The 16,909-nt window shown below is 34.8% G+C and overlaps 1 protein-coding gene across 1 annotated transcript in view; it reads left to right on the forward strand.

The window, feature by feature from the left end:
* COMMD10 (COMM domain containing 10) overlaps positions 1-10,300 on the forward strand; it is a 183,549-nt gene extending 173,249 nt beyond the window's left edge. The window contains exon 6 of the mRNA XM_007497852.3: positions 10,259-10,300. Within this exon, the coding sequence (XP_007497914.2) occupies positions 10,259-10,285 (27 nt within the window). The 3' untranslated portion in view covers positions 10,286-10,300. The remainder of the gene's footprint in view (positions 1-10,258) is intronic.
* Positions 10,301-16,909: the final 6,609 nt, after the last annotated feature.

The following is a 16,909-nucleotide window of genomic DNA, read 5'->3' on the forward strand; positions in this document are numbered from 1 at the left end:
GACCTTGGACAAGTCACAACCTCCTGGGCTTCAGTTTCATCATCTGCATTTGTACTAGAATTGCCTCTGAGATCTCTAGGAGATCTGGATTTATAATCCTATGATCTGTAATGGTATGACAGGTTACTGATGTGGGAGTCATTCCTGAATAAGTTATGTCTGTAAGCAGACCATTAACTAATTAGAAAACAAATCCAAATCAGTGCCCAAATCAGAATAGATAAAGATTAGAAAACGATACTCTGTGCATTTATAATAGCTTTAACTAAACTGGTGTAGACAAATGCTCAAATCTGAAAAACAGGAAAAGATTAAAAACAAAAGACATCAATTCTAATTATTACCATTTCTCAAAGGTTTTACAAGGTTTTCGCCATAGTGAGGAGGCCAGAAGAATCTGAAACCTTCTTATCCAGGGAAAGTTTGATTTTCTTTGTAAAATACAGAAACATGACAGCCTAGAGAAACAGCGGTTTAGAATACAAGGTCCTTTGTGGGATTTTACAGGAGAGAATGGCATAATTATAAACAATTCTGTCTGACAAAACAGCTAAAAGTAGAATAGGAAAAGAGCTGTACAGGATCTTGGTGTGGAACCAAACTAATTCCTATCATCTGAAGAGCATTTTTAATCAAATTGGGAGGTCAACAAATACACTAGAATTTCTCTAGCAGGATATTCCCATCATTAATGACAGCTAGACTCTTACCTCAGTAACCAGAGAACCACATGAAGAAATAGAAGTCAGGAAGAGTGGCTACATATATCCAAGAAGGAACTTTGTTTTGGAAGAATAGCATGGTTTTTTTTCCCATTTTTATTGTCATATAAAACATGCTCCCATATAGGTCCTTGTTGTCAGAGCAAACTCATACATAACCCAAACCCCCAAATAAAACCAAAGATTCTGATGTGAAAGATGTTGCAAATAGTTCTTTCTCTGGAGGTGGATGACATTCCCCATCATAAGTTTTTCAGGATTGTCCCTGATCACTGAATTGCTGAGAGTAGCCAAGTATTCACAGATAATCGTCATCCAATATTGCTGTTATTGTGTACAGTGTTTTCCCAGTTCTGCTGATTTCACTCTACATCAATTCCTGCAGATGTTTCCAGCTTTTTCTGAAATCATATTGCTTATCATTTCTTATAGCACAGTAGTATTCCCTTAAATATGTACCACAATTTGTTCAATTATTCTCCAACTGATGTACATCCCCTCAATTTCCAAACTTTTGCCACCACAAAAAGAGCTGTTATAAATATTTTTGTACAAGTAGGTTCCCTTTTTTTAAAAATCTCTTTGGGATACAGACTCAGTAGTGGCATTACCATATCAAAGGGAATGCACAGTTATATACAATTCCAAATTGCCCTCCAGAATGGTTGGATCAGTTCACAATGCATTCGTGTCTTAATTTTGCCACATCCCCCAATGTTTACCACTTTCCTCACTGCCCTATTAGTCAATCTGATAGGTGTTGAGGTGGTACCTCAGAGTTGTTTGAATTTGCGTTTCTCTAATCAAAAGTGATTAGAACATTTTGTCATATGGTTATTGATAGCTTTTATTTCTTCATTTGAAAATTGCTTGCTCATGTCCTTTGACCATTTGTCAATTGGGGAATGGAATAGCATGATTTTGAAAGCACACAGGAATCAATTTCCAAATTATGAAGAGAGGATACCAAATGAACTGGAAAAAAATCTTGAGCCCTGTTATTATCAAACAGAAAGAGGCCAAACAATCAGCAACTATAATCCAATATGTTTGCTTTTTCATTTCTATAATTTCATTTAGGGTATACTTGATGAAAATATGAGACGGGAATAAGCAAGCATTTGTAGACAATTCCTTACAGCATATTTCTTCTTTTCAGTCATATAACTGACAGAAAGATGTCATGATTACAAGATCCTGCTGTTTGTAATGTATAAAAAAGAAATTTATTCAGTCTTATAAAAAATTCAGTCTTATAGGTTATCCTCTAACAAGATCTGTCATTTGCATGTGCTGAAATCATACTCATTTTTCATAGACATAACTATAATATATATTATTCATATATCTTCATAAATATATGCTATTAACCTCTTTTTATCAATTATGAATGAAACTTAAATATGAGAAGAAATGTTTACAGTTATTGCAGAGAATAATACTATTTAGTTCAAACGGAACATCCCTAGAGATGGTTGGGGTCTTTCAGATGCTCCTATTTGGGACTCATATTTTGCTGATTACATTAAGACTGAGAGAACTACATGGATTCCGTATTTAGACAGTTTGGGAGTTAGTTACTCCAAAAAAATGTCATCTGGTAATCTTCACACTAGGAATTAAGTTTTAAAGCAAGCATCCTACCAAGATTTTGGCATATGATTCTATGGCCACTCATTACAAGCCTTGAACTGGATAAGAGGAGATTCAAGAGCACTTTGAGAATTGTAACTTTTTGATATTAGTATTCACCTACTGATAGGTGAATACTCACAATCTCTAAAGAATCAAAATTAAGTATATTTCAAAAGATAATGGAAAGATAAATAATAATAATAAATAAAGGTTGTAAGGAATTCAATGGAAAGATATATGTAGAGGGTGCAAGTTGTCTTCAGTAAAGATGTGTGACTATAAAGTAAAATCATTGAGGAAAAGTGTGGCAAAATTGAGCAGTTATGTATTCTTAATGGATTTAGAGAAAAAGGAACTGGGTTTGAGGTCCTTTTTTAAAAACTTTAAATTTATGATCAGAAAAGGTGGGCTAGTCATGAAGAGAAAAAGGACAGCATATGAGCAACCTGAACACTACTGATAGCCAGGGCATGTTAAAAGACACAGAGTAAGGTGTACAGTTTGTTGTGTAGATACTGGATGGATGTTATAGGAGAGGACATTGGTAAAGGTCACACAGGCTTAGACACAAATGCAATTGTTATCTTGAAGTCAGAGCAATTAAGTCACAGCTTCATTAAAATATACAAATACTGTGTTTCCACCTTACCTTTTTGTTAAACTAAGTTCTGTGAAGCAGGGACTTTGTCCTATCTAAATTTTATTTCCTCCCCTCTCCCCATAATCTAGCACTCTGTAACAAATTATTAAATTAGAAATTATTAAAGGTTTAAAGAATGAATGGACAGAGCAATGAGATGGCTCATTGGGTAGAGAGCCAGGCCTGGATACGGGAAGGTTTGAGTTAAATTTGGCCTTGGACATTTCCTACCTATGTACCCCTGGACAATTCACTTAACCCCAATTGTCTAGCCTTTACCACTCTTCTGCCTTGGAATCAGTACTTAATATTGATTCGAAGACAAAAGGAAAGGATTTTTTAAAATGAATGAATGAATGAACACATCTTCAATTTAAACAGGTAAAGTAAAAAATAGTATAGCCATATTTCATGATTGAGTTTTTAAAATCAACATAAAATTTTTACTAGTTTATGATTTCTTTAACAATGAAACGAAAATAAAGTTTTGTGCTTTGTTATTGTTAAGGGTTTTGGCACTTGTAGAAATAATCAAATGATTCATAGTATAAATTAACTAAGACAAATTTTAATGAAAAATGATAGTTATTAAGGTCTTATGGTTTTCTTTTTAAACTTAAAAGTTTAAAGGCTTAAGTTAAGTAAAAGCAAATTACATTATTAAAGTTTATATGTATCCTGAACATGAATGCTATATTTGGCATGATATAGTGTATAATTACTTCCAAGTCTAGCTTTTGTGGAGAATAGAGGTAGGCAGTTCAGACTTAGAAATGTACCATACCAATTATAGAGTCAGACCCCCCCCCCCCCCCCGAGCCCTTGGGAACCTCTGAAATACCCAAGGACAGCATGAGCTGCCGTGCCATATTTACTGTTGATTCCAGCAACCTCTTGAGCTAGAAGAACCATCTACCTCTCTGTAGTGCTACTGCATTGAGGCAACTCTTAGCAAAGATAAAGGGATGGAGAATGGCATTTTTATTTTTCAGTTCCAGTTCAACTGTATTCCAAGCCAGGATTTGAGAAGATGTGATATCTGTCGTTGCCTTAAAGCCATTGTTCTTTTTAATATTCTAGTTCATCCTCATAGTTACAAAAATTACTGTTTAGTGAAAGTTCTCATCTTCAGGAAATTCCTTCCCCACAATCTGGCAGTGTAGTTTGACAATTCATTTAGCAGCAGCACCTATCATTACTTCGTCTTCACCATAGCACCTTTCCCACAAAGACCTGTTTTTCTACCACTGATTATCTGCCTCTTATCAGAAGATGAGACGGTATAAGCCACAATGACATGAAAAACAAAGTACATTTAATCTGAAAATTGAGAAAGATTGCAGTTTTTCATCCCACTTGGTTATATCCCAGATACAGCATTGTTTTCTCCTACCTTTTCACTGACGTCTCTCCTCTGTATACTAAATTGCTGAATTCCCATTTACCTGCCTTAATATATGTTTTATCTATTTAGCAATTTGATATAAGGCGTACCATTTCTGTCAGACTCCCAAGCCATGTTAACTATCTTGGCAGAAAGGCATTCTCTTAATGTAAAATGCACTGGTAGTTTTTGCCTGGGACTACATTTGACTTATGTACCTTGTTTAATTTTAGTATTATTGGGTAGCCATGAGGAGCAGTTGTCATTTCTTTATAGTCGCTCTCTGTTACATAGGAATAATAAACAGCTCCCCTATGAATAAATCCACAGCTCTAGAAATATTATATATTGACTGATATTAAGAGGATCTAATATTTTCTTTTCTTTGGTTCATCTTCATAAGAAAGAAAAACATGGATCATTTTTCTGATAATTATAACTAACATCTGCAGTTTTCATTTTATCTCTTTGGTGACAATAAATGAATATTGCGATGTGTTTAAATCTTCATTCTATTCTCTCCTGAACTTCTCACCAATTTTACATCATTAACACTCTATGAATAAGGAATATTAGAAGAGAGTAGATTATTAGTAAATCCCGCAGTCGATTTTCAAAGGCAATATCTGGGATAGGAAAGCCCATTCCAGAACCACACCGACATCTCAATAGGATTTGTCATTTTCAGACTTACCCCACAATTTTATTTGTCTCTGACATGTGTCCTCCCCTCCCCCAAAAGTTTCAGCAGTGTTGTAATCCTGATCTTCACCTTAGAGTTAATTTTCATACATGAGTACAGTGCTGAAATTCTAGCCCTTTCTAATGCACTCTCTCTCCCCATAGCGATCCTCTTCAGAACTGACTATGAAACTTTGCGTTTATGAGTAACATAAATGTACTTTATGTCCTAGAGGGTTCAGAATCAAATTACTTGGGGAAAATGCTAGACTAAAAGATTAGGTTTCAGAATTGTTAGCCGAATAGGCATTTTTCAGCTATCTACAAATTGCCAGGTTATCAATTTACATGAAACTGCCTATTGAACAGCAACCAGAGAATTATAAATATTTGGTTTGTTTTTGTTTTGTGCTTAAAGCAAATGATTTGTTGCTTTTTTCAAACTTAAAAGACTTTCTTCCTACAAGGCATCTCCCATGATTATTAGAATTGTATAAGGTTCTTTGATAGGTAACAGTCAACACAGACAGTTCTGTTCCATCATCTTCTGAGTACTGCTATCAAGAGAAGCATCAAATGGGAGGATATAAATCAAGGCTTCTGCCACTGACATGGAAGGTGGGCTCTGCAGAGTTCAAAGAGAAAAGGGATTCTCTTTAGATACTAAGGTTTTCCAGATGCTGTTATGTTTCTAATCAAATTAGATCCTAAAATAGTATAGGCCCTTATGACTACTTAGAGTAAGTCATCTTAAAAATCCACACAGGAAAACCCAAATGGATAAAGAATTTCCATCATTCATTCTGTGATATACAGCTGAATGGGTAGGCCATTAAATGTACATATAACTTGAACAGTGAACTGGGCCCTTAATTGAAAAGGATGAAGACAATAGGCTGGATTTCATATTTGGTAAATTTCCCAGTAGCTTCACTGATGCCAAGCTCCTCCCTGACTGAAAAAAAAAAAGTCTTTAAGGTGTTATTAATGGAATTCCATAATCTCCAAAGAATCAAAATTAGATTATCGAAAAAAACCTTTCTTTTTTCCATTTCTCTTTATTCAAAAGAAAATGTCCTGGTTTTCCAAAAAAGCGAAGAGAACACTGAATGAATTATTGGCCAGATCTGACACTGGTTCCTGGGAATAATCTAGGTTTTTAAAGAGATTGGCAAACATTCAGAGAAGGAAGCAGTGATTATAGAGTTTGCATTGGGGCAGTTAGGTACCACAGTGGAGAGAGCACCAAGCCTGGAATCAGGAGGACCTGGGTTCAAATCTTGATTGAGATACTTCCTAGCTTTGTGACCCTGGGCAAGTCACTTAACCCCAATTGCCTAACCCTTGCCACTCTTTTGTCTAAGACAGAAGAGTTTAAAAACAAAAACTGTCTGCATAGTTTAATGAGTAATAAATCATGGTAAAGTGATTTTATTTCCTTTTTTGACAGAATTACTAAACTAATAGATGAAAGGAATGATATGGATATGCTTTGCCTAGATTTTAGCAAAGCTTTTTCATAGAATATTTAATACTATTGTGGAAAAGGTGGAGAGTTGGGGACTAAATGATAGTACTGTGATATGGATTCAGAATTGGTTAAATGACCAGAATCAAGGAGGAGTTAGTGAGTTATTAATGGCGAATTGTTACTATGACAAAAAATCTACAGCGCAGTAGCCCAGGATTCTGTGCTTGGCCCTGGGCTGTTCAAAATTTTTATCACTGAGTTGTGTATTAGGTGGTTGATCTTTATAGATTATGGTGATGTGGAATCAGATCTGCCACTCCTCTCCTCCCTTCTCCCTCCCCTGTCAGTCAGTTTCTTCTGTTGGTGACACTGGAAGTCAGATCTAAGTGAGTTCCCTGATACATCTGATAGGTATCTCACTCTTTGATTAGTCAGACAAAGGGTTGATTTAGGGAAAGGGGAAGGGAAAGGAAATTGGATGGGAGAGAGGGTTTAGGGTTTTCCTGATCTTAAAGTAATCCTAAATTAAAGGATAGTATAGTAGAGTCTTGAATGAGAGAATATGGCTAACAGGATTGAGGATCTTTGAGTCACTTTTATACAGAAGAGATAGATTCAGTAAGAAGAGGATCTTCTCAGTCCTTACTCCTTCCTGTCTCAGGAGAAAGCGAGAACTCCAACAGTCTGGATGTTTCCCTTCAACAGTCTTCCTCCGGTGACATTCTTTTCCAGAATGCTCCTTGATTGACAGCTTCTGCACACTTTACTCCTTTGGTTTTCTCCAATTTACTCATCCATAGTTGGATATACAAAATGGCATGTTCAACACATCGGCAAATGGCTCAAAGTTGGGAAGGAAAGCTAACACTCTGGATGTTCGAGTCAAGATCCCCAAAGATCCTGACCTTTTAGAACATGGGCGTGGATCTAATTAGATGAAATTCAGTAAGGATGATTGTAAAGTTTTACACTTAAGTAAACAAATGTCAGCTCCATAGCTACAAGTAAAGAAGAAGCAGTAAACAGCAGTTCTACTAGAAGTCTAAGGGTTTGGGGGACTCTAAGCTCAATATGAATCAACGTACAGCTTAGGCTGCACAGCTTTTAGGTGTTGATTAAGAGAGAGCCCCATTGTACTCTGTCCTCATCAGGAATATTATAATGTATGGATCGCGCAGTGTAAGAGAAGCACTGATAAGCTGGAGAATGTCTGGAGGAAAACTACCGGGATGGTGAAGGGCTTTAAGTCCCAGTCATAAGAGGATCATTTCAAGAAAATGTTCGTGTTTAGCATTCTGGTATTTAGTGCAGTGCCTGGCCCAGAGTAAGCACTTAATGCTTGTTTACTCTTGAGAAGAGAAGACTCCGGGGGAATCTGATAGTTACCTTTAAGTATCTGAAGGACTACCCGGAGGAAGAAGGATTTGATGTATTCTGTGGGGTCCCAGGAGCAGAAAGAGGAACAATATATAAAAGTTACATTGAATCAAATTTAGACAGAATGAAGATCTGCTAGATAGAGGTGGCCAAAAGTGAAATGGGCTGCCCTGGAGGCCGTGAGTTGCCCCTTCTTAGAGTTCCTTGAGCAGAGGCCAGAGGACAATTTGTGAGATGTGTTGTCGTTGGAATTCCTTTCATTTGGAATTCAGACTAGATAGGCGGTGAAGGCTCCTCCAACCCTTACAGTCTGTGATTCTGTAACACAACCAGCCTGACAATAGCACAACCCCGTGCTGTCCCATAATCGTTGGCAAATACACCTTCTTTGCCCATGCTTCATTTGCCAACTGCCACTTGCCCCATAATGGTTGACAGACTAGGGCCTTCCTTAGGACTCTTGGCAGCAGTTACTGCTTTGTTTTGTGACATTCTTTTTACTTCTAAACCAACTGTATGAAGGATACACATTTATAAGACAGCTGTTGACTATATCCGCACTACAGAATACTCTATGTCAGGGTAACTTGGTTCCAGGAGGGAGACTTCCAGGTATTCCAGAGAGAGCTAGTTTGGGGCTCATGGCCTTAGCCTACCACCCAGCATTAGTTTTCCCTCTGGTTTCTACAAATACTTTTTTTTAAAGACAAATCCCTTCTCATCCTTGTGAGAGATAAGCTTGCTTCTTTATTCTGGCTTGAATAACGTGGCTACATGCAGCTTTCCATTTTTATAATCGATTTTTCAAATCCCATGTCAGAAACGAGTACTTTTTCTACAATTGTCTGGGCAAAGCCCTGCCAACCTTTCAGCTTTATATTTGTTACTCAGGACTGACTAGAAAGTAAAAATTATGTGTAATCACTGGGAGGTGAAACAGATTTGACCCACTCCCACCTTGGATTCCAGTCATCTATGGAATAATCTATGCCTTCATTCCCTATTCCATTAATCTCTGCTTTTCAAAGTCCTTCCTCTATGACCTTTAATCAAAAAATGATATGTTTGATAGGTGCATTCACTATGGTGGAATTTTTTCCTTTGATACATGAACTACCATTGAAACCTTTGTTCATTTTCTAGCTATATAAAAAACATCATGAAGCCATCTGAAGTTTAGAATTATTATGGGTAATCTATTATCAGGATATTTAACAGATTGCCTTATTGTTTGGGCCAGATCACGGAACTTATTAATATTAATGACTTTAAAAAATAATGTCTAGTCTCTCTTTATCAGTAGATATATTAATTGATTAATTGATAAATTTTCAGTCTTTTCAGACAAAAGCTATATAAAGAAAAACTGAGTGACAGAATAATATTTCAGATCTAGGCCCCTAGTTCCTACTTTTGCATTTATATGAGTTAAAAACTTTAAACTGATATTTAAGATTGTTTTTCATTGACATTTCCAGAAAGCAGATGGGTCATTTAAAAATAACATATTTTTGTTAACAGTGGTCATCATCAAAAAGTACATATTCTGGGAAGCTTTAGATGATTTATCAAATTTGGAAAGTCTATCCTTTCCTTTTTTTTTTTAAACCCTTACCATCTATCTTGGAAGTATCAATTCAAAACAGAATAGTGGCAAAGGTGAGGCATTTGGAATTAAGTGGATTGACCAGGGTCACTCCGGAAGGAAGTGTCAGAGGCCAAATTAGAAACCAGCTCCTTCTGACTCCAGGTCTAGTGCTCCATCTACTGTTCCATCTGCCTGCCCTGGAAATATTTCTGGTTTTAGGCCACACATTAGAAGGTAGTTTGTTTGTTTGTTTGTTTTTCACAATAATGAGTCAGCTAATTTGTAAGATTTAAATTAATGTCCAATACTTAAAGTGTGTGTGTGTTTTTTTTTTAATAAAGTTGATTATCTGAAAAAATAGAACCACATGATTAATTTTTTCTTTCTGGTCAAAAATTCCCGCTCCATCAAAGCTGTGACAGGAAGGATAGAGAGTGAGAGATGGGACTACCCAATTTATATCCTGTCTACATCAGCATGTAACAGCAGGAAGTGAGTAGGATGCTGGGAATCGTAGTTTTGCTGGGGATCATAGTTTTTAGGGTAACCGATTCCAATTAACAAATTAATAATTAAAAAGCTCTTACAAACACTGCTCCAAAGAAAAACTAGAGTATACATTTAAATTCAGGTGCAATGATAAATTGAAATTTGATATAACAGCCTATATTGTCACTAACACTTTTCATATATAAATGATGCTTTGAATGAGTTAGGCATATGAATAAAGATTACTCATATGAGGCCTCTTTTTTTGTAGATCAGACACCTGAGGGGAAGATACTGACCACCATCACAGAGGGAATTGGTGGGAATTTATATGAATTTGTTGTTTGTGATATCTTTTGAAAAATGCATTTCCTTCTCTATTTTTTTTAATAAATCTGTTTTTGCTATTGTCTTATCCGAGATCATGATTGCTACTTTTGCTTTTACTGATATTTCTCTATCTCCTTATTCAAATTGTTTATATCTTTGTGTTTCAAGGGTATTTCTCATAAAAACATGTTTTTGGTGTCTGCTTTCTAAGCCAATCTACTGTCATCTTCCATTTTATTTGTGAGTTCATTCCATTCACATTCACAGTTATGATGGATCCTTATGTATTTCCCTCTCTCCTATTCTCTTATACTTCTCCTTCTCTTTGTTTCCTGCCTCCTCTTTAGACAAAAAAAGGGAAGGTGAGGGAGGAGTGGGCACTAGTATTCTAGGTGTGGTTCAGTCTGCTTCTGCTCTCCTGCCCTTCTCTTTCCCTCACTAATAGCCCAGTCACAAATTCTTAGCCATTCTTTCATTTCTTTTAAATTACCTTTTGTGATCTACCTTCTATAGTTTTGGTTTTTTTTGCTTATAACTGGTTTTTTTCCTTTGTTAAATTAACTTGTTTCTCCTCCCATCCTCTCTTTCAATGTTGAGTGAAATGTATATCTGTACCCATTATATAAGTGTGTATTTTTTCCTTCCTTTGACTAGTCAGAAGAGAGTAAAATTCAAGTGATATCTTCTCCTCAACCCCTTCCTCTTTGTGTCTTCTCCTTCCATAACTCCAGTTATATAAGTTAATTTTCCCTCTCCTCCCATTTCCCCTCCTAATGTATCCCACCCCTTTTTATATTCTTTCTTTAAGATCATAAAAATATAACAATCACTCCTTCTGTCTTGTTTGATTCCCTTTCTGAAAGCATCATCTCTATATCAAAATATAAACAGTTTAAAAGTATTTAACCCTGTATAATTACTTATTCATGTTTACCTTTTTATGTTTCTTTTGACTCCTGTGTAAATATTTCAAAGTTTCTGAATACCTCTGGTCTTTTTTTTTTTTAGATCAGGAATGCCTATAAATCCTCTATTTCATTAAAGATCCATTTTTTTTCCTGGTATATGTTTATACTTATTTTTGATGGGTAATTTAGTCTTGGTTATAATCTTATATTCTTTGCATTCTGTAATATAGCACTCCAACCTGCTAATTTCCTTATAGTGAAGGGTTCCAAAATTGTGGTACTGCTGAGTACTTTAATTTTCTCTTTCTCAACTGCTTTCAGTATTTGTATTTTGAACTGGTAGCTCTAGACTTTGGCAACAATGTTCCTGGTAGTTTTCATCTTGGAGTTTCTTTTAGGATGCAATCAGTAGATTTTTTTTTTTACTTTGTTCTTTGGTTCTAGGAGTTCTGTGAAGTTTTCTAAACATCTACAAGCAAGACCTCAAAAAATACCCATAGTTTGGGCATAAGTTCAATTAAAATTCCTGGACAACAATAGTTTTTTTTTCTTTGAGTTTTAAATGGTTTTATAAAGGAAAGGAAAAATTTGGAAGAGAAATGAGAGCTTTGGAGAAAGAACTGGAAGGGAGATTAACAGTTTGATACAACAAAATTTCACTCAAGGAACAAGCTCCTTAATAACTTGAATTAACAAAATGGAAGTAAATGTGAGGCATCAAGAAATATTAAAACAAAATCAAAGGCTGAAAAAATAGAAGAAAATGTTTGTTATCTGATAGAAAAAACTACTGACCTAATAAACAGGTCAAGGATAGATAATTTGTGAGTTAGTAGACTCTCTGAAAACCATAACCAAAAAAGGAGCCTAAACATCATATTTCATGAAATCATTGAAATATTTTTTAAATACACAGAAGTATAATATCATAAAGCAGTTGCTAGTCTTTCATTCTCAGGGGTATATGTCTTAGCAATTTACCAGTTTTCCAGTGGGTTTTCAGTTGCTAACTATAATTCAGTAAGAGAAGGTCCCCTCAGAAGGAGCTACTAAATCTCCTTTTATTCTTTGTTGAAGCAAAATTTCTAATTAACTGATAAGAGGTGTAAATTGTAACTAAATTATGAAATTAACACTCATTTAAGTGCACATATTGGTCTCCCTTGCTTTGAAGACTGACATGACAGCACAAGACAAAAATAAATTAAGCCAGCATATGTTTTTAATTACCTTTTTTCTTACACTGTAAATTATACTAGGTTAATTAGAATGCAGAATATATCTCTTAAGAAACAAAAGAAAGCATTTCTCTTTATGAATCCAATTTTTCTGTGGACAAAGGAGAAACCCACATTTTGGCTCTGATAGCAAAAGGTCTTAAAATTCATACCACTCTGATCAATTCAATTAACAAAAAAAGATAGTTTTAATTCAGTCCTTATTCCTCTCCTGAAACACCACATTTGTAAGTGATGCACATTATTTTGAAAAGTTGAATCGTATGCCCACTTCAAATTCATAATAACAATCTTTAGAGAATTTAACTGTACTCAGATAAATACTTAATTTTTTAAAATAGAAAGGAAACATAATTTCCAGGAAAAGCTAAAATCATATCTGAGATTTATTATAGGAGAAAACTCTAGGTCTCAACTAAGCCATTTCTAAAAATTCCACTTAATCGTATTACAAAACCCTTATCTTGCTGATCACAGTCTAGAATCTCATCTAAGCATTTCTACAGCAAGGCTAAAAATTATAATTGATTTATCTATAAATAGATAATGTACTACAGTTAATAAAAGCTACAAAAGCTTTTTTTTCTAGTTAGTTGGGTGTCTGTTCTCTTTATGACCAGTATAATATTATCTTTAATATTTAATAATATTTTATTTTAATTTTTTAAATATTTAATAAAGAAAAGAAGAGGTGATGAGATTCCTTTCTACTATGTCATTTATATTAAAAACAAAACCCTAATATTTTGGTAGGAAATAAACTTATGAAAAATAATCACAAGCTAAAATACCTTAATGGACATGTGAGAAAAATGTTCCCCAAAGTATTTTATTATTCTAATGGAAGACTTCTGACCATCCCATTTGTATATCATATAATTATAATTCTTTTCCACATAGCTAGAGGGATATAATGATAGGCTCCTGGATCACTAAAACTTAAGGTAGCATGATGGCCTCCTTAAAATGGAAGACTGAATTCAAACTGACTAAACAATCTATATACAAAGGATAAGATTTTGGTCTAAAATTTTTGCTTACTGAGTAGCTACGTGTCATGAGATATACACACATATGCGTGATACACACATCTTGTATTTGGAAGATATTGTCTGCATATATACACAGTCTAATTTATCTTATGTTTTCATGAATAATACTTTTCTTCCCTCTGGAGAAAAGAGTGCTGAAGAGAGCATGGTTAAATTTAGCTATGTCTTTTTCTTAATTCTGCATTTCTTAATTCATAAAACATTGAGCACATGTTCTCTGAGTAAAAATATTTAGTTCGTTCATTGGCCCAAAATTAGGAGAAGGTGAAATATATTTATGATTTAACATAGTTCACCAAAATAATTTTCTTCATTGCATGTAAATTGTAAAATTCCTGTTGCAACCGTGAATCAATAAAATGTCTACTACGGCAAGAAGTACATTTATTTATTGTAGATTTTAAACCTGATACGTTTGTCTGTTGTTATTAGAAAAAATGCAGAGGCCTCTCTTTGGGTCCCTTGAGTCCTGTTGGGCTGGACAATATGTTTTAATGGACAGGTTCTGGAAATAGAGGCCTGATGGGATCTGTAAAAATAGGTTCTGTACTTTATACTGACTGTTACTCTATCCTATTTTTGTCTCCATCCTTAAGAATAGTTCAATAAAGTATATTCATGACTAATTTTTTTTCATATTCTGAATTTGTGATATAGTGTTGGGAACATACAAGTTGTCAGTTTTATAAAATCATATTTTTCATGATATAACAATCTTAATTATTATCGCCACTGAACATTAGCATTTGGAGTAGTCTTACAATTCTAATGAGATCACTACTAACATTTGATAAACCATAGGGATCATAATATTTATCAATCCGCACAGTTCTATGTCTGTACTTGTTCAACAAGGTAGAGAGTTGAGGTGATTATTTCAATTGAGCAAGAAAATACAGTTGTTTCGGTATTTGTAGTATTTCTGGTACAATTGTTGTTATGGCTCCTTATTATATAATGTTTTCAGCTATGAAAGTCTTTAGAGCTCTGATCAATAGTGACCAGCCACAATTATGGACTCTTGATAAAACCTACACCTACCTTCTAATAGATGATGAATTTGGCACACGTTTTTCTTGGGCAGAGACAAAGGGAGAATTTGTTTTGCATGTCTGTATATTTTTGTAATGGGGAAAAGCATAATTTTTTCAAATCATCTAGAAGACTGGAATCTTGGCACTATTGCCAAGCTGGCCTACTCATTTTCCTTTGATGGCATTTTCTCCCCTATATTCATGCCTTTCAACAAGGCTGTCTGCCATACTTACAATACTCTTTCCTCACTACTGCTTCTCATCATACTTGGAACTTAGAAGCTTAAATGCTTATTGATTGATTGGAGGCACAGAATTCTTCAGGGAGCTCAGCTCAAATACCAGCAAAAGCCAAGAGAATTTTCCTGATGCTGCGAGTTGTTCGTATTCTTGCTCTTCTGTTTGGGTGTTTGGGAGAGTCGGGATTGCCATACTCACATATATGGAAGATTAGCAAATCATAGATTTGAGTAGGGTATGTGGTAATAGAAGTGCTGTAATGCCAGAGCAAGGTAGGTATAAGCAATACATACCAAAAGGGCCACTTGGATACAATTCTTCTAGTACCCAATTTGTCTCCATAGAAACCATACTTACTTCCTACACGTCTCCATGATCATGTCCATAAGACTCTCTCTGGGTCCAGAAGGACAATCGAGAGTGTGAACAAGCTTGCCCAAAATTTATAAAATTTTCTCTCTTCTTGTCCCTGCCCCAGTTGAAACTGGGGGAAAATCTTTCCTCCTTTGACTTATATTCACCTCTCTCAATCTCAAACAACGTGCTTTACCGACTTGGACAATAATTATAGTTAATGATCCTGTGATTTATTTTTTATTGTCATGAAAAACACTTCCATATTGGTCCTTGTTGTAAGAGCAAACTCATATACAATCCAAAGCCCAAGATAAAACCATAAATACACTGTGAAAGACAATTCCAACAGTTATTTCTCTGGAAGTGGATAGCTTTCCTCATCAAGTTTTCCCGAATTGCCCCAGATCCTTGTATTGCTGAGAGTAGCCCAAGTTTTCACAGATAATCATCATCCAATATTGCTATAATGGTGTACAATCTTCTTCCAGTTCTGCTTATTTCATTCTGCATCAATTCCTGCATATCTTTCCAGCTTTTTCTGAAATCACATTGCTTATCATTTCTTATAGCACAATAGTATTCCATTACATGTACGAAAATTTTTTCAGCCATTCCCCAATTGATGAACATCCCCTCAATTTCTAATTCTTTGCCACAAAGAGTTGTTATAAATATTTTTGTACACGTAAGTCCTTTCCTCCCTTTTTTTTTTACCGCTATGGAACACAGACCTAGTAGTGGCATTACCAGATCAAAGGGTATGCAGTATTATAGTACTTTGGGTGTAGTTCAAATTGCCCTCCAGAATGGTTGGATAATTTCACAACTCTACCAACAATGCATTAATGTCTCAATTTTGCCTCATCATCTCCAACATAAACCACTTTCCTTTACTGCCATATCTGCCAATCTGGTAGGTGTGAAGTGAATTTTTAGTTCTCTAATCAAGAGTGATTTATAACATTTTTCATTAGTATTGATAGCTTTGATTTCTTCATCTGAAAATTGCTTGTTAATATCATTTGACCATTTGTGAGTTGTGGAATAGCTTGTATTTTTATAAATTTAACTTAGTTCTTTATAAATTTGAGAAAGCAGACCTTTATAACATTTGTTAAAAAATTTTTACCCAGTTTGTTGTTTCCCTTCGCATCTTGGTATAGGATGTGAGATATTGGTCTATATCTAGCTTCTGCCTTAGTTTTCTAATTTTTCTACCTGTTTTTATTAAATAGTGAGTTCTTATTCCAAAATCTAGGATATTGGATTTATTGAACACTCAGTTACTAAGGTCATTTACCCTTGTATATTATGTATCTAATCTACTCCATTTGTCTACAATTCCATTCCTTAGGCAGTACCAGATTGTTTTGATGATTGCTACTGTATAGTACAGTTTGAGATGTGGCACTGCTAGGCTTACTTCCTTCATATTTTTTTCATTAGTTCCCTTGATATTCTTGACCTTTTGTTCTTCCAGATGAATTTTGTTAACACTTTTTTCTAGTTCTGTAAAATAATTATTTAATAATTTTATTAGTATGGCATTGAATAAATTAATTTAGGTAGAATTGTCATTTTCATTATATTAGCTCAACCTGCCCACGAGTAATTAATATTTTTCTAGTTGTTCATATCTGACTTTATTTGTGTGAAAACTGTTTTGTAATTGTGTTCATATAATTCCTATGCTTGTCTTGGGAAGTAGATTCCCAGGTATTTTATATTTTTAGAGTGATTTTAAATGAAATTTCTCTTTCTAA

This window comes from Monodelphis domestica, chromosome 7 (assembly GCF_027887165.1).
Source record: "Monodelphis domestica isolate mMonDom1 chromosome 7, mMonDom1.pri, whole genome shotgun sequence".
Classification (NCBI taxonomy): Eukaryota; Metazoa; Chordata; class Mammalia; order Didelphimorphia; family Didelphidae; genus Monodelphis; species Monodelphis domestica.